The 26,027-nt window shown below is 36.8% G+C and overlaps 1 protein-coding gene across 1 annotated transcript in view; it reads right to left on the reverse strand.

The window, feature by feature from the left end:
• Positions 1-26,027, reverse strand: part of LOC126475358 (jouberin-like) — a 270,176-nt gene that overhangs the window by 88,457 nt on the left and 155,692 nt on the right. Inside the window, exons 7-8 of the mRNA XM_050103172.1 lie at positions 22,370-22,525; positions 7,390-7,518 (exon numbers count right to left, since the gene is read on the reverse strand). Of these exons, the coding sequence (XP_049959129.1) occupies positions 7,390-7,518; positions 22,370-22,525 (285 nt within the window). The remainder of the gene's footprint in view (positions 1-7,389; positions 7,519-22,369; positions 22,526-26,027) is intronic.

Raw genomic sequence — 26,027 nt, forward strand, 5'->3', positions numbered from 1 at the left:
TATATAAATTCACACATCTGTACAGGGTGACCATATCCACAAAACTTCTCTCCACCCACATCTCCTCTGCTAAATTTTCCAGTTTGCCCCTAGCTGCTGGCTCATGCACCCAAAGCTCCTGTACATTAGGTCTCAAGGAAATAATTCCTGTAATTATCCTTCAGCAGATTTCTATAATCACCATGGTTTTCCCTGCAATTACTGAGAAATGACACATTTCACTTTATGTTGTGTGATTCCCGTGATGTAAGAGCTGCATTGTCCCTGTCTCCTGCATACTCCTCACACTGACTTAGCAGTGTCCTGGCAGTGGTGAGCATTTGAGTTTCTTGCCACCATTGTGCTTCGCTTTGTTGTCACCCTAATAGTGCACTGCAAATGCGTGCTTCCAGTTACTATTTTGAGGGCTGAGCGAGAACTGAGAATACTTTAGAGGCCTCTCTAAAACTCAGGACTACACAGTAGAAATTGCTGTGATGGCACACATGTAGCACTCAAAATCAGGATCTGTCCTCCAATGATTAATAAGAATGGATTCTGGGGTTCCTGTCTCACTACATACAAGCACAAGCTTCACATACTTCACTCTAAATTTTGTATGACTGTGAAACATAGCAGGAAGATGAAGTGTATCAGCTCTTTTAGATGAATTAAATGCTTCACCTTACTGTTCTCTGTAATGTGTGACAGGAGAAAGCACATGCTTTTGGCAGTACATGTATTTGTCTACGTTCATTGCCATCTCCATATTGCAAACTCCATTGTTCAATAATTCTTCAGTTACTGCCTGCACATTCAGAGCCTGTAATGGATTCATCTCCACTGCATCTACCTCTGTGTCTCCACTGTATCAGTTTGGCTTTGGAATCCATCAACATGTCATCTACTTATGCCCTAACTTCAGCTACTTGTAAATTTTGTACCGCAAGTTCAAGAAGTGGCTTTGTTACTACATTTCGAAATGTTGGTCTATTGATGGATCGAAGTGCGTACCTCTTTGTGACTTATCTTGGTACAATTGTCTAAGTGGTCCTTTTTACCATCCAGTTTTACAGTAATCTTGCATATTTCAGGAAACTTTAAACTATTCAGTCTTGACAAAGAGAGAAGACCACAACAATTTGTCAAAAGCAACTTTGATGTTAATTATCAGTCAAATGGGTAATAAAACATCATGTAGTTAGACTTTCCTGATTCTCTGCATCTTTGATAGATCTTCCCTTCTGAATGTCATGTTGATTCCAGTTCAGAGCAGTTACATTTCTATATGTAAATAATTATGATCAGCGAATGCTTTGACTTTCATCTTACTTATGTAGAAGGCATATCAGTCAATATGAGTTTTCTGAAGTGGGGTCTCTATCATCTATCTTCATATGCAAAACTGTACTCATAGTCCTCTACTCATGCAGAGGGTACTAGGACATCTAACATATTGTATGGTGCATTCAGTATCCTCCTGAGATGTCACTGTTCTTCATTCCCCTCATCTGCATCTTCCACTGGTAGCAAACGCTTAAGAGATATATGGAAGAGCCCTTTCATCAATGTGTCATTCTACCATCTCTCTTCCTTACCATAAAGATAACGATTGTGACTAAATATTCTCTGCTGTTATTTTGAAGGGGGTCCCAGAGATGCATTTCCAAATTCTGTGCAGCATACATTTGCCAGTTCTTTACCTATGTGCTTTCAATTTACTCTCTGTATGTCTGGCGTTCTACGGATCAGAGCGTGGAATGTCAGATCCCTTAATCGGGCAGGTAGGTTAGAAAATTTAAAAAGGGAAATGGATAGGTTAAAGTTATATATAGCGGGAATTAGTGAAGTTTGGTGGCAGGAGGAACAACACTTTTGGTCAGATTATATAATGGTAAGATAGAGATTTAGGAACCAGGTTTTAAATTGTAAGACATTTCCAGGAGCAGATGGTTATGACCTGTAGATTAAAACTGAAGGAAATGCAAACAGGTAGGAATTTAAGGAGATGGGACCTGGATAAACTGAAAGAACCAGAGGTTGTACAGAGTTTCAGGGAGAGCATAAGGGAACAACTGACAGGAATGGGGGAAAGAAATACAGTAGAAGAAGAATGGGTAGCTTCGAGGAATGAAATAGTGAAGGCAGCAGAGGATCAAGTAGGTAAAAGGACAAGGGCTAGTAGAAATCCTTGGGTAACAGAAGAGATACTGAATTTAATTGATGAAAGGAGAAAATACAAAAATGCAGTAAGTGAAGCAGGCAAAAAGGAATACAAACGTCTCAAAAATGATATCGACAGGAAGTGCAAAATGGCTAAGCAGGGATGGCTAGAGGACAAATGTAAGGATGTAGAGACTTATCTCATGAGGAGTAAGATAGATACTGCCTACAGGAAAATTAAAGAGACCTTTGGAGAAAAGAGAACCACTTGCATGAATATCAAGAGCTCAGATGGAAACCCAGTTCTAAGCAAAAAAGGGAAAGCAGAAAGGTGGAAGGAGTATATAGAGGGTCTATACAGGGGGGATGTTCTTGAGGACAATATTATGGAAATGGAAGAGGAGGTAGATGAAGATGAAATGGGACATATGATACTGCGTGACAAGTTTGACAGAGCACTGAAGGACCTGAGTCAAAACAATGCCCCGGGAGTAGACAACATTCCACTAAAAATACTGACAGCCTTAGGAGAGCCAGGCCTGACAAAACTCTACCATTTGGTGAGCAAGATGTATGAGGCAGGCAAAATTCCCTCAGACTTCAAGAAGAATATAATAATTCCAATTACAAAGAAAACGGGTGTTGACAGATGTGAAAATTACCGAACTATCAGTTTTATAAGTCACAGCTGCAAAATATTAACGCGAATTCTGTACAGACAAGTGGAAAAACTGGTGGAAGCTGAATTCGGGGAAGATCAGTTTGGATTCCGTAGAAATATTGGAACACGTGAGGCAATACTGACCTTACGACTTATCTTAGAAGAAAGATTAAGGAAAGGTAAACCTATGTTTCTAGCATTTGTAGACCCAGAGAAAGCTTTTGACAATGTTGACTGGAATACTCTCTTTCAAATTCTGAAGGTGAAAGGGGTAAAATACAGGGAGCGAAAGGCTATTTACAATTTGTACAGAAGCCAGATGGCAGTTATAAGAGTCGAGGGACATTAAAGGGAAGCAGTGGTTGGGTAGGGAGTGAGACAGAATTGTAGCCTCTCCCAGATGCTATTCAATCTGTATATTGAGCAAGCAGTAAAGGTAACAAAATAAAAGTTCAGAGTAGGTATTAAAATCCATCGAGAGTGTGTGTGTGTGTGTGTGTGTGTGTGTGTGTGTGCGCGCGCGCGCGGGTGGTTTGAGGTTTTCGGACGCTAAACAGTGTGGTCATCAGTGCCCAAAAATCCATGGAGAAGAAATAAAAACTTTAAGGTTCACCGAAGGACTTGGAAGAGCAGTTGAACGGAATGGACAGTGTCTTGAAAGGAGGGTACAAGATGAACATCAACAAAAACAAAATGATTATAATGGAATGTAGTCGAATTAAGTCAGGTGATTCTGAGGGAATTAGATTAGGAAATGAGATACTTAAAGTAGTAAAGGAGTTTTGCTATTTGGGGAGCAATATAACTGATGATGGTTGAAGTAGAGAGGATATAAAATGTAGACTGGCAATGGCAAGGAAAGCATTTCTGAAGAAGAGAAATTTGTTAGAATCAAGTATTTGTTTAAGTGTCAGGAAGCCGTTTCTGAAACTACTTGTATGGAGTGTAGCCATGTATGGAAGTGAAACATAGATGATAAATACTTTAGACAAGAAGAGAATAGAAGCTTTCGAAATGTGGTGCTACAGAAGAATGCTGAAGATTAGATGGGTAGATCACATAACTAATGAGGAGGTATTGAATAGAATTGGGGGGAAGAGGAGTTTGTGGCACAACTTGACTAAGAAGAAGGAATCAGTTGGTAGGACATGTTCTTTGGCATCAAGGGATCACCCATTTAGTACTGGAGGGCAGCGTGGAGAGTAAAAACCTTAGAGGGAAACCAAGAGATGAATACACTAAGCAGATTCAAAAGGATGTAGGCTGCAGTAGGTACCGGGAGATGAAGAAGCTTGCACAGGATAGAGTAGCATGGAGAGCTGCATCAAACCAGTCTCAGGACTGAAGACCACAACAACAACAACATGTCTTCGTAAGGAATAACAATTTATTTTATTTATTTATTTAGCATTCAATAGATCACACATGTGATATAGGATTTGTCATTTGATTACACGTAACACATAACAACACATACACATAATAAATTGACAAACATATACAAACAGCAAACAAATTACATACACATAGTACATAAGTAGTGTACAAGAACTTAATACCCAAAAAACAAAAGTATGTGCTCATGATAAACAATTATAGATCCATGAACTACGCCTTATACACAAAACGTATTACAGATATTTAACAGATTTATGAAGTTGAAAACATAATTAAATTAGTGTGAATTTTTAAAAAGTAAGTACAGGTTTCAATCCACAGTCTGAGACAGGTATTCATTTACACTGTAGTAGCATTTTTCCATCGAGTATTTTTTTTACTTCATGCTTAAAATTATTTTTGCCTTTCAATTCTTTAATTTCAGATGGAAGTGCATATCAAAGCTTTATTCCTAAGTGGCTAACATGTTTCTGACTTCTAGTTTTTGCTACTTAGGGAATGTGTAAGTCTTTACCTTGCCTTGTATTGTGATCATGGTAGCTTGAGATGGTTTGGAGATCGCAGTTACTTTTACTGATCATTTCCAGGCATTTAAAAATATATATTGATGGTATTGTAAGTATCTTTAGTTGTCTGAATAAGGGTCTACAGTGAGTTTGTGGTGGGCTGTGTGTCATGATACGAATAGCTCTTTTTTGCATAATAAAAATGTCATTTAGTCTTGACCTGGTTTTTCCCCAAAAACTTATATCATAGCTTGCAACAGATTGGAAATAACTAAAGTACACCACTCTAATACATTCTTTGCTACATACCTTGGATATTATTCTTAAGGCAAAACATGCTGAGCTAAGTTTCTGAGTAAGATATACACTGTGTTCATTCCAGTTTAAATCTTGGTCAATTCACATGCCCAGAAACTTTGTGGTGCACACTTTTTGTATTTGTTTGTTATCCAGCATAAGGCACATATTTTCCCCTTGACACTTGCTTCCATACTGTATAAAGTTTGTTTTCTTTGTATTTAATGTCTTGACTAATGATTCAGATGAGCTATACATTGAAGGAAAGAAAATCAAAAAGATAAACACTTTCTGTTATTTGGGATCCATTTTAGAAATTGAGGGAAAATCAGAGTCAGAAATCAATAAAAGAATTAGTAGCAGACGGAGGGTCATTGAGATGCTTAACTCAGTCTTATGGAGCAGGAATGTAATGAGCAGAACTAAAAAATTAATATACAAATCCATATTAGAGAGTGTGGTTCTGTATGGAACGGAGACCTGGACAATTAATATGAAGCACATTAAAAAATTACTAGCTCTAGAGATGGACTTTTGGAGAAGATCGGCAAGAATCTTCAGGAAAGAAAAGATAAGGAACACCGAAGTAATAAGGAGAATGGAAATAAAAGAAAGAATATATGACGTAATGGATAGGAAGAAATTACAGTGGTATGGGCATGTACGACGAATGGAGGAAGCCAGAATACCAAAATTGATACTGGAGTGGGAACCGGAGGGGAGAAGAAGAAGAGGACGACCTGTGACCACCTGGCTCCAAAATGTACAGCACACAATGAGGAGAATGGGCGCAGAGGAAGAGGACACGCAAGATCGAAACACCAGGAGAAATATTTTGAGAGTATAGTTTAAGAACGTTTATTGTTTGTATTGTAATTTCCAAGTAAATTATTATGTTGGAGATAAGCATCTGTAATGAGGAAAAGCTCAAAAATAATAATAATAAATAAATTTAATGTCAGCTTATTTGAATAAAACCATGACTGTATGTATGAGAGAATTTTTTCTGCTGTAGAACACAATGATTCTTTTATATCACCAATTATGATACTCGCGTCATCTGCAAATAGTAAAATTTTGGCTGAGCTGTCTGGAGCCTGTATATCATTGATATAAATTAGAAATAACAATGGGCCCAGAATGCTACCCTGTGGAACACCTATTTCAATTTGGTTTGGTTCAGACATGAGTTTAAAATTGTTAAGATTGTTGGATGACCTCAGCTCAACAACTTGTGACCTGTTTTGCAGATAAGATTCAAACCATTTTTTAACTGTACCCCTGATGCCTATTGCTTCAAGTTTCTCTAGTAATATTACATGGTTCACAGTATCAAAGGCTTTGGATAAATCTAGATTAATTCCAACAACCTGTTTATTTGATTTCAAGTTTCTTACTATTTCTATTGTGTAGTCCAATAATAGCCTGCCTTTTCTGTACTGTGCCCTGCTCGAAAGCCATGTTGACTGTTATTTATTAGTTTATGTTTTCTAGATTTTTGTAACCCTGATTTTCATTAATTCCTCAAGTATTTTGGAGAAGGCTGGGAGGAGAGATATAAGTCAGTAATTTTCTACTTTATGTCTGTCACCATTTTTGTATAGAGATATCACTTTAGAGATTTTAAGTTTTGAAAGTTTAGAACAGAAAAGAAACTTATTACCTCATAAAACAAAATTTCAGGTCACTGACTTAATGTACAGGACACTTGTCAAAACGCAAAAATTTACTTACAGTTTTTCTTAAAATATTATTAATATAATATATGGTACTTAATACATAACTGATGATTTTTTTTTTTTAAATAATGATCTGTAACTTCGTAAGTAAGTGTTCGTTCTCTTCTGACCAAATTTTCAGATTGTCCTTCATGAACTCTTTAATTGAACAGTAACATTTCTGCACCAGTTTGTCATGTAATAGTTTTTCAAAGTTTCTAGATTAATACTATGCAGTTCTTTTCCTTTTGCTTTGTTGTAAATTTTCATACCCATATAGTGCATAAAGTTTTAAATGGTGGGCTGGCAGCAGAAAATTATTTTGATTCCTGGTGTTGTAATTAGGTTGTAACTGATTTTCTACACATAAATCATGGTTACTAAGTGCAAAGATAATGAGTTCATACATGTAAAATGAAGGAACACTTGATATAATTAGATTTTTTTATGAGTTGGTGACATGGTTTCCTTTACATAGTGCACATTTTTAACAATAGTTTTCTGAAGTTTCAATACAATGTGCTTCATTTGAAGGAAGATCATACTGTGTAGATTTCAAATTTTGTGTGTTATGGATGCAAAACTTACTTCCACAAAAGAAGGACAGTAATTAATTAAGCACATAATTTTTCAGGAGAAACTGTGGAACAATGGTTAATGTACTTACCTCATACATTTCATCTTTTAAGAGTTTGCTCCACACTCTCACCATGTGATCAAAACATCCTGTCACAACAATTGTACTTTTGCTCACATGGAATTGAGCAACATAAACAAATGAAGGATGTGGTAATATCTGCAATTAAAAAAATCTCCAATGTAATTTCCAAAATACAACATAATTTTATCTAACAGAGACAAAATACTATCAGGTTTATCAGTCTGTTCAGTTTTTTGAAGACACTGCCTACTGTTTGTGACAAAATAGCACAGTATACGAAATAGCATAGCACAGTATATAACACAGGATTACTACTGAAATACTTAATTTTATTCTTTTTCACAAATGTGATTTTTTTAATTTTTTAATTTTCTTCTTTTGTACGACCATTTTTATTATTGTGTAAAACTTGTAAACTAAATACAAGGAATGCATTTGTGATAAATGAAATATTACCGGAATGATTAAAAACAATTTTGTAAAATCTGTACAGTAATATCAAGTTACTGAAACTGTCTGAAGGGTAAAACACAACCTTTGGAGTGTGGACTGTCTTTGGTACTAACACACTATGGTATGGAAGTGGTGTAGTTGTAAGGAAGGACACAAGTGTGAATGGGTCTGGCACAACAAATATGTGTGCAGCAATTGCTTGTGTCTGTGAGAGGTACAGCAGTTTCTATGGGCCACAGTACAATGGTTACTTATAATTATGATTCAAGAGACCTAAAAGGAAGAGTACTGTTTGACCACAGCTACTATAAGGAATATTGGAACTAGAGACCAAATATTCTGTTTGGCATTGTGGTATATAGTTCCACTAAACTACTACTTAGGATCTGCAGCTTCCAAACTTCTAAAACTGAACTACTTCAGAATGTAGAATGTGTGGAATGATAAAGGCTTGTCAGTGTTTTTACTGAATTGGATGATGTAACTTTTCTGTGATCTTCAATCACTATTTTATTGCCATCAATAACCTAAGTCATTATTAGCAGCAACAGCAGCGAAGTCCTATTACCTTATGTTACGAGTATCACATTATGATGTTAAATTTCATTGGACTGTTACATTTCAGTATCACAGTCTGAACTGACTGACACCATGTTATGCAAGTTAATTAGCAAACCGCATCCCCTCCCAGAAAGTAAAATTAAATATTTTCTTGAATTCCAAAGTCCATATTATTGCTAAATAACAAAAATCATTAACATAAATTTAGTAGCAACATTAACAACACGAATTTTTGAAACATAGTTCATGGAAATAACAGTGGTTAAAAAGCATTATTAAAATGTTTAAATGAAAAACATTCTTGACCACATAAAATATTTTTATTTTTATTTTAAAGTTGATTGGTTTCAATCTGTGTGACCGTTTTTTAATTAAAATTTTTAAAATTGGCTGGCTTTGTCAAGTAAACATTTCAATGAACTGTTGAGACTATTGAATCCAGTGAATCATGGTAATTTTTACTTCTTACGTAACTATATCAACAGATATTCTGGGCTTTTGAGTACTTTCTGCATTGTTATCTGGGCTATGATATTACATCACCACAATCTTGTACTGCTGTCATCTTGTAGTGATTAATGTTTAAATTAAGTAATACTGAGAGTGACTTTTAACTACTTGGAAAAATCATCTTGCAAAACTCTATATCATTATTACCTTGTAGGGTACTGCTGTAATCCAGCTAGTTTTAAATTTCTTAAGCATTACATCAAACAATTATATCAACTGTGACTTAACTAAATTTATTTGATCTCCACATACAATATGCATTGTTACATGAACTTAAGACTGATTACAGCCCATTCACTTTACAAAAAAGTTGTCCACTCTAAGACTCATGACCAAATTATCACACTGCATGACTATAAGTTCACTAAAAATACATATTTCACTTAATGATAGATTCAGTTAACCAGTCTAAAATGATCTTTATAATTACATATCCTTGCACTCAGTGTTTATTAAGACAGCATATTTAGTTGCCATACTGGTAATTATTTATATATTTTTCCACAAGGTTCAGTCAATCTTCTTCACAATCAATGCCCTTCTGACAAATTAGGTACACATAATCATAGTCGACTATAATATATATTAGATAAAGTGGGAGGGGATGCGGTTTGCTAATTAACTTGCATAACATGGTGTCAGTCAGTTCAGATTGTGATACTGAAATGTAACAGTCCAATTAAAACTAATAAAAACGCATAAATTTTAACCATAGACATGTGTGGAAATATGTACTTGTGAAAAGGTTACAAAGGAAATAATTACAAAATCTTAATTACACTAATGTGTAGAAGTCTGTTAATTGGTAGGAACATTTTACATGATATGAATCTCCTGTAATTAGTAAATATAACAAGTGTATTGTTAACATTTGATACCTAAGCGTTTATACTTGCTTCAACTTATATAAAGATTAGAATTCACTCATGTACGTAATATATAAGAATCTAGGTAATCAATGAGATGTGTAATTTGTTTATGGATGAGAGTTTTAATTGTTAATTAATGAAATAATAATTTTAAACAATGCCAAGGATTGTTAAGAAAGTATAAATACTAACTGCCAAATTGGCAGAGGGCATCAGTACTTTGTGTGATTTTGGACAGAGAGCATGTAGCTAGTTGTGCATAATTAATTCATTATTGTAAGTATGTTCCAACTTATTTCAGATTTGTCAAGATGTGTTTATTTTGAAACTGTAATAATTATTAAATGAAACACTATACTTGATTAAATATATTTTTTACTTTATAGTAAAAACCTACAGTTACTGTTTCAGGACATCTGCTCCGACAGATTACCAGCTAAGATGAGTAAAAATAACCCCTAAAAATGTTATAATTCTTCATAAAATGTGATATCAGTTATTTCATTTATATTTTCCTAGTGCAAAATAACACATCTTTAGCACACACACAGGATTCTGCCACAGGTGAGTGAATTTTTCTTACTTTTATTCAAAAATCAAAATATAATAAATTAATCTATTTTGTAATTTTGTAGTATCTGAAATAATTATAGTAAAATTCAAAATGTCTTTTACAAATCAGCTGTTGAAGGAACTGTGAATTACACCTATGGGCTTAGATTTAATCCCATCTGTCACAGTCACAAGATCTTCTTTGGACGTGGTAGTCATAATGTCGAATTCGTAGCCAAGTGTTTAATGTGAGAGTGCTTAGCAAGTGGCTTGAAGAAATGTATTGAGATGAATGTAATAAAAACTTTAATATGAAGAAAGTTTAACCAGTGAAGAAATCATCGGTTCTGTCTTAAACATCCAACTAACTTTCAGTTTTTGAATTTAAGAAAAAACACATGGACTTGAAATTGCAGGATGATAATTGGCTATTGGAATGGATGAAGAAACTCAATGAGTCAAAATTAATTTTAATTCTTGTTCTTTAACATTTGTGTAGAAAGTGTACATAATACTAAATATTATTTACATAGAATGCACACAGGAATTTTAATTTTCTTAGTTAGGCAAGAACAAGTCACATATTATTAGCTATTACACTAATCTCTGCATATAAGAAGCACACTAGGTGAAATGGTAAAAAATTCAATGACTATTATTGATGAATATATGTTTCCATTAAAGTATTCACTAAAAAGATTCAAACTAAAAACCATAAATAGTTTTCCCTTGCTGAATTACAATGTTGTAACAACATTAGGGCAAATAACATACTAGACATTAAGTTTGCAAAAAATATGGGGTGAAGAAGACCAAAGCAAAGTGAAACATGATGAAGTATGGCAAATGTAACATAGAATTAATTAAAATACCAAATCACTATATATAACAAATACAAAATCTCTCTGAGCACAAAGTACATAAATTATAGGAACTATAAATTAACTGGTAATGAATCAAAGAAAACAGATATATTTTTTTTCTTTTTGCTTCTGCTGGATGGATATTCGTATTTTACAGGATGAATATTCATATTTTACATCATTAGCCCAGCTCAACACCTGAATGTTTGGTGAGTATAGATTTCATTTTCCCATCACAAGGATAATTAACAGTCCCATTTAGCATGGACCTAATTTAAAAAATTTCAAGGTATTTGGGGTAATGCAAAGACATATAGTTAAAAGGGTTTCACTGATTTATAGAGGAACTTCTGGAGTTTGACTGTGTTGTGCCAGTGCAAACTGTTGACATATTGGAGGCTTATTATTCACCAGTGTCCAACAGGACCAATGGTCAAAATTAAGGAAGAAACCATCCTGTAACAATACTATCCTCAAGTTGTTATTGCACCTAAACCTTCCTTATAAGACTTCACAATGTGCATCTAGGTAGACAAATATGCTGCATGTAGAATTCTGCTGCCAGCATCAAAATAATGTTGAGGTGACACAGTGGAAAAGACCAATCTGGCATTGTGGCACATGGGGTTACCTCGTGCTACCTCCTGATGCTACACTTTCTCTGCACCAATGTTAGTAGATGCATGACCCTGACATAGTGATTCAGGCAGAATTTGCCATAAACACTTGACACCCAAACCTAGCAATATCTGTCTTTGACTGCTGTCTATGCCAAGAGCTACTCCATGCCAGTCATCAATGTAACATAGGTCACTCAGCCTCATCTACACTAGCTGCCACCTATGCTGTCTGCTGGTCTAGGGCTGCTCCTAGGCCTGATGCTGCCAGTGCCTGAGCAGCTACATTCCAGATAGCATCTCTCACAGGCTGTCGTCAACAAGCTTCTAGGAACCTCTGAGGGTTCCCATGAGGTTCACAGTCCACACACAGGCTCACCTCACATCTGACCTACCACCACTATTTCTTGACATATGATGTTCATGCCCCTTGTTGCCAGTGGATTTCCTGATGTGGCCATGCACCATGATGTTGCCAATGTGGCAACTTTGCTTACACCCTGTTGTTGTGGTCTTCAGTCCTGAGACTGGTTTGATGCAGCTCTCCATGCTACTCTATCCTGTGCAAGCTCCTTCATCTCCCAGTACCTACAGCAGCCTACATCCTTCTGAATCTGCTTAGTGTATTCATCTCTTGGTCTCCCTCTACGATTTTTACCCTCCACGGTGCCCTCCAATGCTAAATTTGTGATCCCTTGATGCCTCAAAACATGTCCTACCAACCGATCCCTTCTTCTGGTCAAGTTGTGCCACAAACTTCTCTCCTCCCCAATCCTATTCAATACCTCCTCATTAGTTACGTGATCTACCCACCTTATCTTCAGCATTCTTCTGTAGCAACACATTTCGAAAGCTTCTATTCTCTCCTTGTCCAAACTAGTTATCGTCCATGTTTCACTTCCATACACGGCTACACCCCATACAAATACTTTCAGAAACGACTTCCTGACACTTAAATCTATACTCGATGTTAACAAATTTCTCTTCTTGAGAAACGCTTTCCTTGCCATTGCAAAGTCTACATTTTATATCCTCTCTACTTCGATCATCATCAGTTATTTTACTCCCTAAATAGCAAAACTCCTTTACTACTTTAAGTGTCTCATTTCCTAATCTAATTCCCTCAGCATCGCCTGACTTAATTTGACTACATTCCATTATCCTCGTTTTGCTTTTGTTGATGTTCATCTTATATCCTCCTTTCAAGACACTGTCCATTCCGTTCAACTGCTCTTCCAAGTCCTTTGCTGTCTCTGACAGAACTACAATGTCATCGGCAAACCTCAAAGTTTTTACTTCTTGTCCATGAATTTTAATACCTACTCTGAATTTTTCTTTTGTTTCCCTTACTGCTTGCTCAATATACAGATTGAATAACATCGGGGAGAGGCTACAACCCTGTCTCACTCCTTTCCCAACCACTGCTTCCCTTTCATGCCCCTCGACTCTTATAACTGCCATCTGGTTTCTGTACAAATTGTAAATAGCCTTTCGCTCCCTGTATTTTACCCCTGCCACCTCAGAATTTGAAAGAGAGTATTCCAGCTAACATTGTCAAAAGCTTTCTCTAAGTCTACAAATGCTAGAAACGGAGGTTTGCCTTTTCTTAATCTTTCTTCTAAGATAAGTCGTAAGGTCAGTATTGCCTCACGTGTTCCAACATTTCTACGGAATCCAAACTGATCTTCCCCGAGGTTGGCTTCTACCAGTTTTTCCATTCGTCTGTAAAGAATTCGCGTTAGTATTTTGCAGCTGTGACTTATTAAACTGATAGTTCGGTAATTTTCACATCTGTCAACACCTGCTTTCTCTGGGATTGGAATTATTATATTCTTCTTGAAGTCTGAGGGTATTTCGCCTGTCTCATACATCGTGCTCACCAGATGGTAGAGTTTTGTCATGACTGGCTCTCCCGAGGCCATCAGTAGTTCTAATGGAATGTTGTCTACTCCTGGGGCCTTGTTCGACTAAGGTCTTTCAGTGCTCTGACAAACTCTTCACGCAGTATGTTATCTCCCATTTCGTCTTCATCTACATCCTCTTCCATTTCCATAATATTGTCCTCAAGTACATCGTTCTTGTATAAACCCTCTATATACTCCTTCCACCTTTCTGCCTTCCCTTCTTTACTTAGAACTGGGTTGCCATCTGAGCTCTTGATATTCATACAAGTGGTTCTCTTATCTCCAAAGGTCTCTTTAATTTTCCTGTAGGCAGTATCTATCTTACCCCTAGTGAGACAAGCCTCTACATCCTTACATTTGTCCTCTAGCCATCCCTGCTTAGCCATTTTGCACTTCCTGTCGATCTCATTTTTGAGACGTTTGTATTCCTTTTTGCCTGCTTCATTTACTGCATTTTTATATTTTCTCCTTTCATCAATTACATTCAATATTTCTTCTGTTACCCAAGGATTTCTATTAGCCCTCGTCTTTTTACCTACTTGATCCTCTGCTGCCTTCACTACTTCATCCCTCAGAGCTACCCATTCTTCTTCTACTGTATTTCTTTCCCCCATTCCTGTCAATTGTTCCCTTATGCTCTCCCTGAAACTCTCTACAACCTCTGGTTCTTTCAGTTTATCCAGGTCCCATCTCCTTCAATTCCCACCTTTTTGCAGTTTCTTCAGTTTCAATCTGCAGTTCATAACCAATAGATTGTGGTCAGAATCCACATCTGCCCCAGGAAATGTCTTACAATTTAAAACCTGGTTCCTAAATCTCTGTCTTACCATTATATAATCTATCTGATACCTTTTAGTATCTCCAGGATTCTTCCAAGTATACAACCTTCTTTTATGATTCTTGAACCAAGTGTTAGCTATGATTAAGATATGCTCTGTGCAAAATTCAACAAGGCGGCTTCCTCTTTCATTCCTTCCCCCCAATCCATATTCACCTACTATGTTTCCTTCTCTCCCTTTTCCTAGTGACGAATTCCAGTCACCCATGACTATTAAATTTTCGTCTCCCTTCACTAGCTGAATAATTTCTTTTATCTCGTCATACATTTCATCTATTTCTTCATCATCTGCAGAGCTAGTTGGCATATAAACTTGTACTACTGTAGTAGGCATGGGCTTTGTCTCTATCTTGGCCACAATAATGGGTTCACTATGCTGTTTGTAGTAGCTAACCCGCACTCCTATTTTTTTATTCATTATTAATCCTACTCCTGCATTACCCCTATTTGATTTTGTATTTATAATCCTGTAATCACCTGACCAAAAGTCTTGTTCCTCCTGCCACCGAACTTCACTAATTCCCACTATATCTAACTTTAACCTATCCATTTCCCTTTTTAAATTTTCTAACCTACCTACCCGATTAAGGGATCTGACATTCCATGCTCCGTCCCGTAGAACGCCAGTTTTCTTTCTCCTGATAACGACGTCCTCCTGAGTAGTCCCCGCCCAGAGATCCGAATGGGGGACTATTGTACCTCCGGAATATTTTACCCAAGTGGACGCCATCATCATTTAATCATACAGTAAAGCTGCATGTCCTTGGGAAAAATTACGGCTGTAGTTTCCCCTTGCTTTCAGCCGTTCACAGTACCAGCACAGCAAGGCCGTTTTGGTTAATGTTACAAGGCCAGATCAGTCAATCATCCAGACTGTTGCCCCTGCAACTACTGAAATGCTGCTGCCCCTCTTCAGGAGCCACACGTTTGTCTGTCCTCTCAACAGATACCCCTCCGTTGTGGTTGCACCTACGGTACGGTCATCTGTATCGCTGAAGCACACAAGCCTCCCCACCAATGGCAAGGTCCATGGTTCATGCTCAGGTGGGCATCACCACCCAAGGGCCAATGGACACAAGCGACACAATGCTTGCAGCTACTGTATGGGTTATTGCTAATTGATCTGGCCTCAATTATGATTCCACAACTGCTGAGAAACTGGTCCCTTGTATCCTGTTCTCTACTCACTGGCCTGGAATAGCATCTGACTGTTGGTCTATCCTGGCACCACAAAATTGAAAATAAGCTACCTTTGTAAAGTGAAAAGCAGTGTGAGTCTTTTCTTACTGGTAGACAAAGTGGAGCAAGGACAGAAAGCATTTCAACAAAGCTTAACAATAGCACATGGCTATGAACTAAAATCCCACAAACCACAGTTTTGATCTGATGGAGCATGTGTGTAAAACAATATTGTCAACATCTGCTGCATACGTTAACAAATGGCAACAGATGGCAACAAAGTGGTCAGGATTCTGCATCACACGTGAAGTATAGTCCATCCTTCAGCACAAAAAGGATAGTGATACTAACCCACCAACCTACACTTAATGCAAAGATTATTGGGAAATTTGCTACACCAAAATATCCAGCAAACCAAAGAAGGAAAGTGATTTAATTTCTAACACACTCTCCATAAAGAAATTGAATAATGCTCTCAACAAAATGAAAAATGTGTTGATTCAGATGATATGTTATGAGTTAACAAGCATTGCACTCTCATTTAAATATATGGCCAAAGACTCAACCTACAGTACTTGTGAAACAAACCCTGTTGTTGAGGACTGTGTGCTACAAAGGGCACAGATTCACCATGAGAAACGGAAATTCACAGGCGTCTGTTGTCTATTGAGCACTAAGAGACAGATGAGAACCTACATCATACGGAAATCCAGTAGAAGCTGTTTGTGACCGAGAAGACATAGCAGTGTTAAATACTGCAGACCTAAGATCGGCCATACAGGGAAACATTTATTAAAACTATTTAATTCTGTAGTAATGCAGGGAATCAAGCCACAGTAAATTTAATCTGCCATCCTCCATAAATTTTCATGGTGATCTCAATAAAACTTGAATATTGATGATATCTACAATAATTTAGGATTTACTGTTAAAGTGAAATTCGCAAGTTTTGTAACAAAGACTCGAATGCTAAAGTCTGAATGCTTTGGTCGGTCTTAATGATTGACATTTCATAAAGAAGCGCAACATTAAAATGACAAATGTTTTAAATATCAACTCTGTAACTTCATTTGTTTAAAAGATATAGAAAATTTAAATTATCAGTATTTTCAGGTAAGCATCAGATCACCATTTCCTCCACACAAAACACATTGAACGATGACAGCATGACACCTTATTGAATCATTAGGTAATAGAATATTTGTTGTAAAGTTTCGTGCATAATAGTTACTTTTATTCTTTATTTATTTATCACAATGCACATTGGTGCAAGGCTATTGGCTGTGACATTCAAAGTTAAGAAGGAAATTGTATTGGTTTTATATAAAAGAATTTAATGTTTATTATGTAATGGATATTATTGTTAATTTATTTAGAACAAGCTTTGATTATTTAAAGCTTTGATTATTTAAATATGTTAAAATGTAAAATAATGTAGAATAAGATGTAGCCAATCAGATGGATGGCTTCAGGAAAGGGAACTGTCCTAGTTAGTTGAGTGAGGATGTATGGCGAGCAGGGAAATGCATGAAGTATTCTGCCTGGTCTCTGTGTCAATCCAATACAGTTGAAAACATACTTGGAGTCTTGACAGACAAAGTAGTTAAAGGTGGCAAATAGTCTTCTGTGCCAGCCATGCAGTCAAAGAATACCAATGACCAGAATTTTATATCAATAATGTAGATATGTATGTATTTAAAAAATGGAAAGGTTTTACCAGAAGGTCTCCTGTAACCAGATACTTATCACTTAATAAGTGTTGTATTTAAATGTGGTCTAAATGTCTTAAATGATTGGAGTTTCCAAGTCCTAATTTTTAGTAAAAATTAAGTTATTCTTCAGATAAGAAGAATATTTAACACGTTGGGGGCTCACAGACTACTCCAAGCTGGAGATAACAATGAAGTAACTTAAAAGATAAATGAACTCTTGCACATGGAGACCCTGGTATGAAATGAACTGGAAGACAATTAAGTACTACTGGTGCATCAAACAAAAAATTGGGTAGGGAGATCTAGGCAAGAGAGTTAAAGTGCTGATACAAGAAGCCACTTTTAACTAGGCAATATGGCAATAATCAATATGAATGTTCTTGTCTCCAGAAGTAATGATTTTAATAAATCCACCTCTACAAAGACTACATCTGCATTGTTGGGAACACCAACAGTTTACACAGTGATATTTTAAGTTCAAACACAAAGACATTGATACGTAATAACTCTTTGAGCTTGGAGGAGATAAAGAAAGAACTAAGAAAAGAGACAGAAAACTTTTTATTAAAGAACAGGACAGTAACTAATAACTGTGATGACTTCACCACAACACTAACCAAAAAATTAAATCCCAAATTCCCCAAGTTTTCACCTTCATATGATATTAACCCTGTTTAATTTCTAAAGTAACTTAATGGCATGTTACTTCATTTCTGGTCAGATTTTTAAAAGATACAATTTGTGATAAGTAGATAAAAAATGTTCCATCATTTCTACGGAATCCAAACTGATCTTCCCCGAGGTTGGCTTCTACCAGTTTTTTCATTAGTCTGTAAATAATTCATGTCAGTATTTTGCAGCCATGGCTTATTAAACTGATAGTTCAGTAATTTTCACATCTGTCAACACCTGCTTTCTTTGGGATTGGAATTTGCTAATTGGAGTGTTCGCTATGAACAGGCAAATCTAAGTATGATACAGAAAGATGTCCATTTCTCTGGCTGTAAAATTTTTAACACCCTCCCTTCAAGAATTAAGTGTTTGGTAGAATACGAGCTCTTGTTTAAAAAAAACTTTACGGCAGTTCCTATTACAAGGATCATTTTATACGATAGAGGAGTTCCTGAACTACAGTGTTTAGAATTTCTTGTATTGTTAACTGCAAATATATGCCAAAATCTATATTTATAATCCTGTCTATTTTTTATTGTAAACACATAGTTTGCAATATTTATTTTCTGTAACACTTATTATTTTGTAATATTTATTTATCTCTCAAAATTGATTTTTTGTAATAGAACCTAAGTTACTGTTTACTGTAATATGAAATCATTTTGTTTTGTTTACATGTGCTGCCATAGATTTCGAACATGTTCCATATCCTATGATATTGTCACAACATGGATCACTGGAACAAGAAATAAATAAATAAATGTGTGAGTTGGGCAAGCTTTGTTGGACTTATTGCGTGGGTAGACATTCAAACTGGTCAGATATGGTGAGAGAATTTGAAAAGGTATTAAATTAGTTGCCACATTCAGTTACAAAGGTTTCCTCAATGGAAATAGTAGGAGAACAAATAGGAGGACAATCCCTCCTAAAGAGGGTTGAATGGCAACAGGAGGATGTTGGTACACAAGAGTCATGGAACAATAATGTGAATCATTTGCAAATGAGAGAGGCTGAGAGAAGGAGAAACAGATGAGAGAAAGATACACCCATACAGCACGAAGTGGGCAATTTGGTTACTGTCAGGAGTCACAAATAGAGAGACAAATGTGAAAAAATTATAAGCAAACCTCACCCTTTATGTGAGGGACCATTCTTATTAATAACAGATGCTGCACCCAAAAACAGTCATTTTAATTTGTAAAGAGACACTCTTCTCTAGCATTACTTCTCCTCAACAGAAGTAGGTGATACAAAAAAAATATTTATGAATTTTCAAACAGGTTAATATTATCTCAACTGTTTTTCTAAAAGAATTACATATGATTTTGTACATGATGTATTATATTTCAGGCTAAAACGTATAAAAAGAAATTACTTTATTTTTGTTCTTACAGTCAATATGTACTAACTCTGTAAGTACAGTTAAAATTACTTTTCTTTTAGAAACATTTGAAATTATGAAATACCTGGTACACTTAAAATTCCTTTTATTAATTTAACAATCAGATAGTATTTATTATGTTTACTTCTGCATTCATTCATAAAATGATGATATAATTGGTGGAAATTCATTTGTCATAAAATTTGTAAACTCTTTGGAATATTCTTAGTAGTGCAGAATGGAGTAGTAGTGGGCATGCCTCTGATGTGATCAGACATGTTTTTATGTTTGGCAATAACAATGCAATTTTCGAGTTTGAACTTGAAATTGTAAAGACAGTGTGATATAGAAAATTTTGAAAGAAGTAAAAATTACAGAAACAGAAATTACTTTTCAGGCAATTCTTTCAAAAGTTATCACATCAATTGGAACCATGAGAACCTTTAATATCAAAAAAATTTCAGCTTCAAGAATCAACCCCTAGACATGAAGAACTGGAGCCAGCTACAAGAAAAGAAGATAAGTAAAAAGTTTATGGTAAATCTTACTCCTCTCAAAGCTTATTAAAAGAGTAAATTATGGAGTGAGTGACAACCAACAAATGATGTGCGGGAGGAGTAGATTACAAGCGGTGACGTTCTGGGATCAGTTGACTGATAATAAATTTGTGTCTGTTGCAGAAGAAGGGACAGTGGTTTGTGCTATTTGCAGTTTATATATAAATGAATTTCTAATCATGCAAAGAAAGAAGACCAGTGACTGCCCAACAAAATTGTATCAACAGTAACAAGGTACTACCAACAATGATGAAATGGATCAAATGAAAGAGGTCTTTACATCTACAACCAGGAACATCAAAAAGGAAAGATAAGTACAAACTATTTGTGAAGTTAATTTGTTTATGGACTCACATGCTTGTTACAAAGTGAACAGAGACAAGAGTAGGAGGGAAGTAGAAGTGAAAGCTGTAGGGCCCATTCGGGATGTGTCTGAACCAAGAGAAATCATAGTCAGCAAAGAAACAGTAAAAACTGATATTTTGCAGTAAATTTTAACAAAACTGGAGAAAATGAAGACAGATAACAATAGCAAATTTAGTGCAGTTAATGATCAGGTAACTGAAAAAATGGGCTACCAGAGGGATTAAAAAGTGTGAATGAAAAAAATGGATGTTTTAGAAAATGAATTTATTGTTTTGGAAAATAGTTGATAGTTGAATCAGTAGAACAATCAAAGAATGTTGATCACTTCAGAATTGGACAGGCCATAGAGGTAAAAATGGAGCAAAACATTTAACATATATTGCATATTTTTATTCACTACTGTCTTTTGGGGTAATGTTTTGAACTAACTCCTCACTTATGCAGAATGTGTGTGGTTCACACATGTAGCCTACATCTTGAAACCATTTATTTAAGCAGCTGGGAATATTAACCACTCCTCACAGCATATTTATTCACTTATAAATTTTCTTATCAATAATTATTTCAATTTGAAGTAACAGATATAGTCACTAGTACAACATTAGAAGGATAAATGATCTGCATTACCCTTTAATGAAGCTAACTTTTCCACAGAAAGGGGGGACTATAAAACTTTCTGGCAATTTACTGCTGGAAATAAGATGTCTGAAGGATAGGAAACCTGTTTTCAAGTGTAGATTAAAAAGGTATTTGTCCTTAACAACTCCTTCTACACCATACAGTAATTGTTGAAGAGGAATAGTATTTTTTACGGAAAACTGTGTAAATGGCCACTATGCAATCATATAATTATTTCTCTCATGTTTTGGTGTATATGTATGTGTGATCTATGTTTGTTTTATTGCCATGTTCCACATCATAATGTTTATAGTTATTATTACCCATTTAACAAGTAATTAACTAACTAAATAACTGACAGCTCACCTAACTTTCCTCAGGTGACAGACATGATGAGTGTATATGACAAATAGCTTGTGAGATGAGAGTAATAAGCAGGTCATAATTTTCTGAGATGTAATGTAACAGTATTAGTTTTCTAAATCAGATGTAATGTAAAGCTGTGCTTGGCCCAAATGTTGGCTTGAACACCACAGTGAACTGCTAGACATAGGCTATTGGTGGTGGTATGCCTTTACCTTCCTCTGGCCTCTGAACAGATTTACTCTGATAGTTATTGAGGAACTCCGGATGGATTCTGAACCATATTGTAACTCTGAATTTTTATCATTTACAAAGTAATGTCAGAGATATAAAATCAGTACATGACCAAATAAATCATAGGACTGAGTGGGGAATATACCCAGACCTTACAGACCACTGAATATGTAGTCTGGTACTTATCCACTGATCCATCGAGCAACACTAGTAACTGTTTAACATAGATGTTAACACCCCTGGCAAACTAGCTCAAAGCTTGTGTGAACTGTGAACAAATTCTCAGCAAACAACAAGGAAGTCATGGTTATAAACATCTGAACAAGAGAAAATGAATGACATTTTTACTACACAGGACTGAAAGCAATAGTAAAATCACCACTGTGTTACCATCTAGGCTACCTTACAGCATTTGTGCTCAAGACAACTATTGTACTCTGTGTTTATAAATGACAAACAATTTACTCCTACTTCCATATCATTTCCTGATCATTTCTTTCTATTTTCTTTTCTCCTTTTACAATGCCTCTAATAACCTTGATGCTGATGATGTGCTTAATTGCTCTGTTGGTGTTTTCAGTGTTTCACTCCGCTTTTGAAGGACACACACCATAATTAAAGATGTTCACATATTTCAGAATAAAAGGTTTCACTTACATTCACATTCAGTTTACATTTGAATATAATTCACAGTTAAATATTTTAATATGATTTTAGTGCATAAGATTTCTTCAAACCTGCAGAGGTCTATATGATCCACTCTCAATGTTCCACAGACATGCCGTACTGTCTGAAGAAGCAGAAAGTAGGAGATTATCGTTATGAGACCAGCTGATATTGTACACAAGTCCCTGATGACCAGTAAGGTTAAAAATTTTATTCCCACTTGCTATCTGAAACATGAAAAGACAAAAAAAATGTTTTAGATTGCACTTAAAGTAAAAGTATTGTTAATGTTGAATATTGGATCCAGTTACAAATATTCCACTTGAACATAAATCTCAGGATGAATATAATAATTTTTTTTGAGAAAGAAAAGCTTATGTCCATAAAGCAGCATGGTTTTAGAAAACAACACTCATGTGAAACTCAGCTTGCCCTGTTGTTGCATAATATCCTGTGAACCATGGATGAGGGGCAATGGGGGGATTTCATATTTCTAAAGTTCTTGGAAACATTTGACATGGTGTCCCACAGCAGACAGTTAACTAAGATCTCAGCATACAGAATAAATATCAAGATACATGAGTGAGTTGAAGACTTTCTAAGTAATACAATCCAGCATAGAGCATCATCAAGTCTGGCCCCACAGAAGTGTGACACAACCATTCTTTATCTCCCTATATATACATGATCTGATGACAATATTATGAAAAGGATAGATTGCCACTCACCATATAGAAGAGGTTCTGAGTCACAGATAGGCACAATTAAAAGACTGCTAAACATTTAAGATTCAAGCAAAAAGGCCTTCTTCATGGATAGAAAACACACACAAGCACAACCTACACACACATGACCACCATCCCCAGCCACTGTTGCTGGACTGCGGACTGCAACTGTGTCTGACAGGAGCAGCAATCTTGGACAATTGGTCAGGCTACAAAGGAGACCTGGCATGGGGGTGGGGTGGGGGGAAGGATTAGTGGGGCAGCGATTAAAAAAGTATGCTGCTTGTGGGAGCATTAAAAATGTGGTGGGAATAGGATAAGGTTGTTAGGTGCAGAGTTGGGTGGCTGTCAGGTACTGGTGGAAAGGAAGGGGGGGGGGAGGGGGAGGGATGGGTAGGAGACTGGAAAAGAAGATAAGCAGAAAAGGAAAAAAGACTTGTGGATGTATTGGTGGAACAGAAAGCATGTGTAGTGCTGGACTGGGAGCAGGGAAGGGGATAAGTAGGTGAAGCAGAGGAAGCAGTGAAGGTTGAAGCGAGGGGGGTAATGGGAAAGAAGAAATATTATAAGGAGAGTTCCCACTAGTGCAGTCCAGAAAAGCTGGTGTTGGTAGGAAGGATCCAACTATGTTGGGCAGCATGTTCAGCAGCTGGATGGTCCAGCTGTCTCTTGGCCACAGTTTGGCAGTGGCTATTCATGCATACCAAGAGCTTGTTAGCTGTTATACCAATGCAGAAAGCAGCACAGTTCTTGTAGTTTAGTTCGTAGTCCTCCCTTTGATAAGACATGAAATGCCTGTGACAGGACTGGTGCAGGTGGTGCTGGTGCTGGTGGTGGTTGTGGTGGTGGTGGGAGGATGTATGGGACAGGTCTTGCATATAGGTCTACTGCATAGGTTTGGTGGGTGGTGAAATCCACTGTAGGAGGGGTGGGGAGGATAGTAAGGATAATTTTCATTTCAGGGCAATGTGATTCAGTTGCTCCAGTCCTGGGTGGTACTGAGTCATGAGAGAAGTGGGGTCTGAGAGGTTGTTGGTGACTGGAGAGAAATAGCATGGGAGGTTTGTTTCTGCTCAAGATTGGGAGGATAGTTTCAGTCTGCGAAGTCCCTCAATGAAACCCTTGGCACATTCGGAGAAGGACTGCTCATCACTATAGACGAGACACTCATGCGTGGCTAGGCTTTATGGAAGGGACTTATTGGTATGGAATGGATAGCACCAGTTGTATCGGAGGTATTGTTAGTGGTTGGTAAGTTTGGTGTGGATGAAGGTATTGAAGTAGCCATCCTTGCTGTAGGGGTCAATGTCAAGAAACATGGCTTGTTGAGTTGAGGAAGTCCAAGTGAAGCAAATGGTGAGGTATTGAGGTTCTAAAGGAATGTGGATAGGAGGGTCTATACCCTCGGTCTAGATTACATAGATGCCATCAGTTAATTGGAACCAGGTGAAACATTTGGAACTCTGGACGGTTAGGAAGGAATACTCAAAATGGCCCATGAATAGATTGGCATAGGATGATGCAATGTGGGTGCCCATTGCTGTATCATGGATATGTTAGCAGGTGATTCCTTCAAAGTAGAAGTAACTGCAGATGAGGATATAGTAGGTCATAGTGACCAGAAAGGACGCTGTAGGTCTGAAGTCAGTCAGGCATTGGAAAAGGTAATGTTCAATATCAGCTAGGCCATGGGTATTGGGGATGTTAGTGCAGAGGGAAGTGGCATCAACGGTGATGAGCATGGCATAATGTGGTTAAGGAACAGGAACTGCAGAGAGCCAATGAAGAAAATTATTGGTGTCTTTTATATAGGAGTGTATGTTATTGATAATAAACTGATGGTGATGATCCATGAGAGCGGAGACTATCTCTTTGGGGCACAATAACCAGTCACAGGTGGGCATCCTAGGTTGTTCGGGTTATGGACTTCAGGAAGCAGTTAGAAGGCAGGAGTGTTGGAGGTGTGGATAGGGGGAGGGGGAGAGAGAGAGAGAGAGAGAGAGAGAGAGAGAGAGAGAGAGAGAGAGACTCAGGGGTGAGGTTCTGGGACAGACCTAATGATTTGAGGAAAGACTGGAGACCTTGTTGGATTTCTGGAATGGGGTACTGTGTCAGATTTTGTAGGCAAATGAATTTGACAGCTGGTGGAGTCCTTCCACCAGGTAATCCTTGCGGTCCAAAACCATAGTGGTAGAGTCTTTGTGAGCAGGTCAACTTCATTTGTTGGAGGAGTTTAGTAAATTGTAGCTCGTCTACAAAGACAACCATCTACAGAAACTCGTATGAGCTGTTCTGGAGTAGTGCTCATATCTGGGATCCCTACCTGGTCAGATTAACGAAAGGCATTGAAGCAATTCAGATGCGTGGTGCTAGATTTGTTACCAGCAGGTTCGATCAATGTGCAGTTGTTACTGAAATGCTTTGTGATCTCAAATGGGAATCCCTCAAGGGAAAATAATGCTCTTTTCATGAAACACTATCAAGAAAATTTACAGAACAGGCATATACAGATGACTGCAGAACAATTCTATGGTCACCAATGTACATTTTGCATAAAGACCACAAAGGCATGATAACAGAAATTAGAGTCATTATGGAGGCATACACACAGATGTTTTTCCCTCACTCTATTTGTGAGTGCAATAGGAAAGTAAATCTCTGGTAGTGATATATGGTAGCCTCCACCATACACCACATGGTGGCTTGGAGAATACATATTTACGTATTGATGTAGAAGGTGGATTATCTAGGAGAAAGGGGACTACAATAGGTGAGAATCAGAGAAGCAGGCATAGACAAAAATAGAGATGGATGGAAGCATAGTAGAATGTACACTATGTGATCAAAAGTATCCAGACACCCCCAAATACATAAGTTTTTCATACCAGGTACATTTTGCTGCCACCTACTGCCAAGTACTCCATATCAGCAACCTCAGTAGTCATTAGACACCATGAGAGAGCAGAATGGGGCACTCTGCAGAACTCATGGACTTTGGACGTGG

Source organism: Schistocerca serialis, chromosome 4 (assembly GCF_023864345.2).
Source record: "Schistocerca serialis cubense isolate TAMUIC-IGC-003099 chromosome 4, iqSchSeri2.2, whole genome shotgun sequence".
Lineage (NCBI taxonomy): Eukaryota > Metazoa > Arthropoda > Insecta > Orthoptera > Acrididae > Schistocerca > Schistocerca serialis.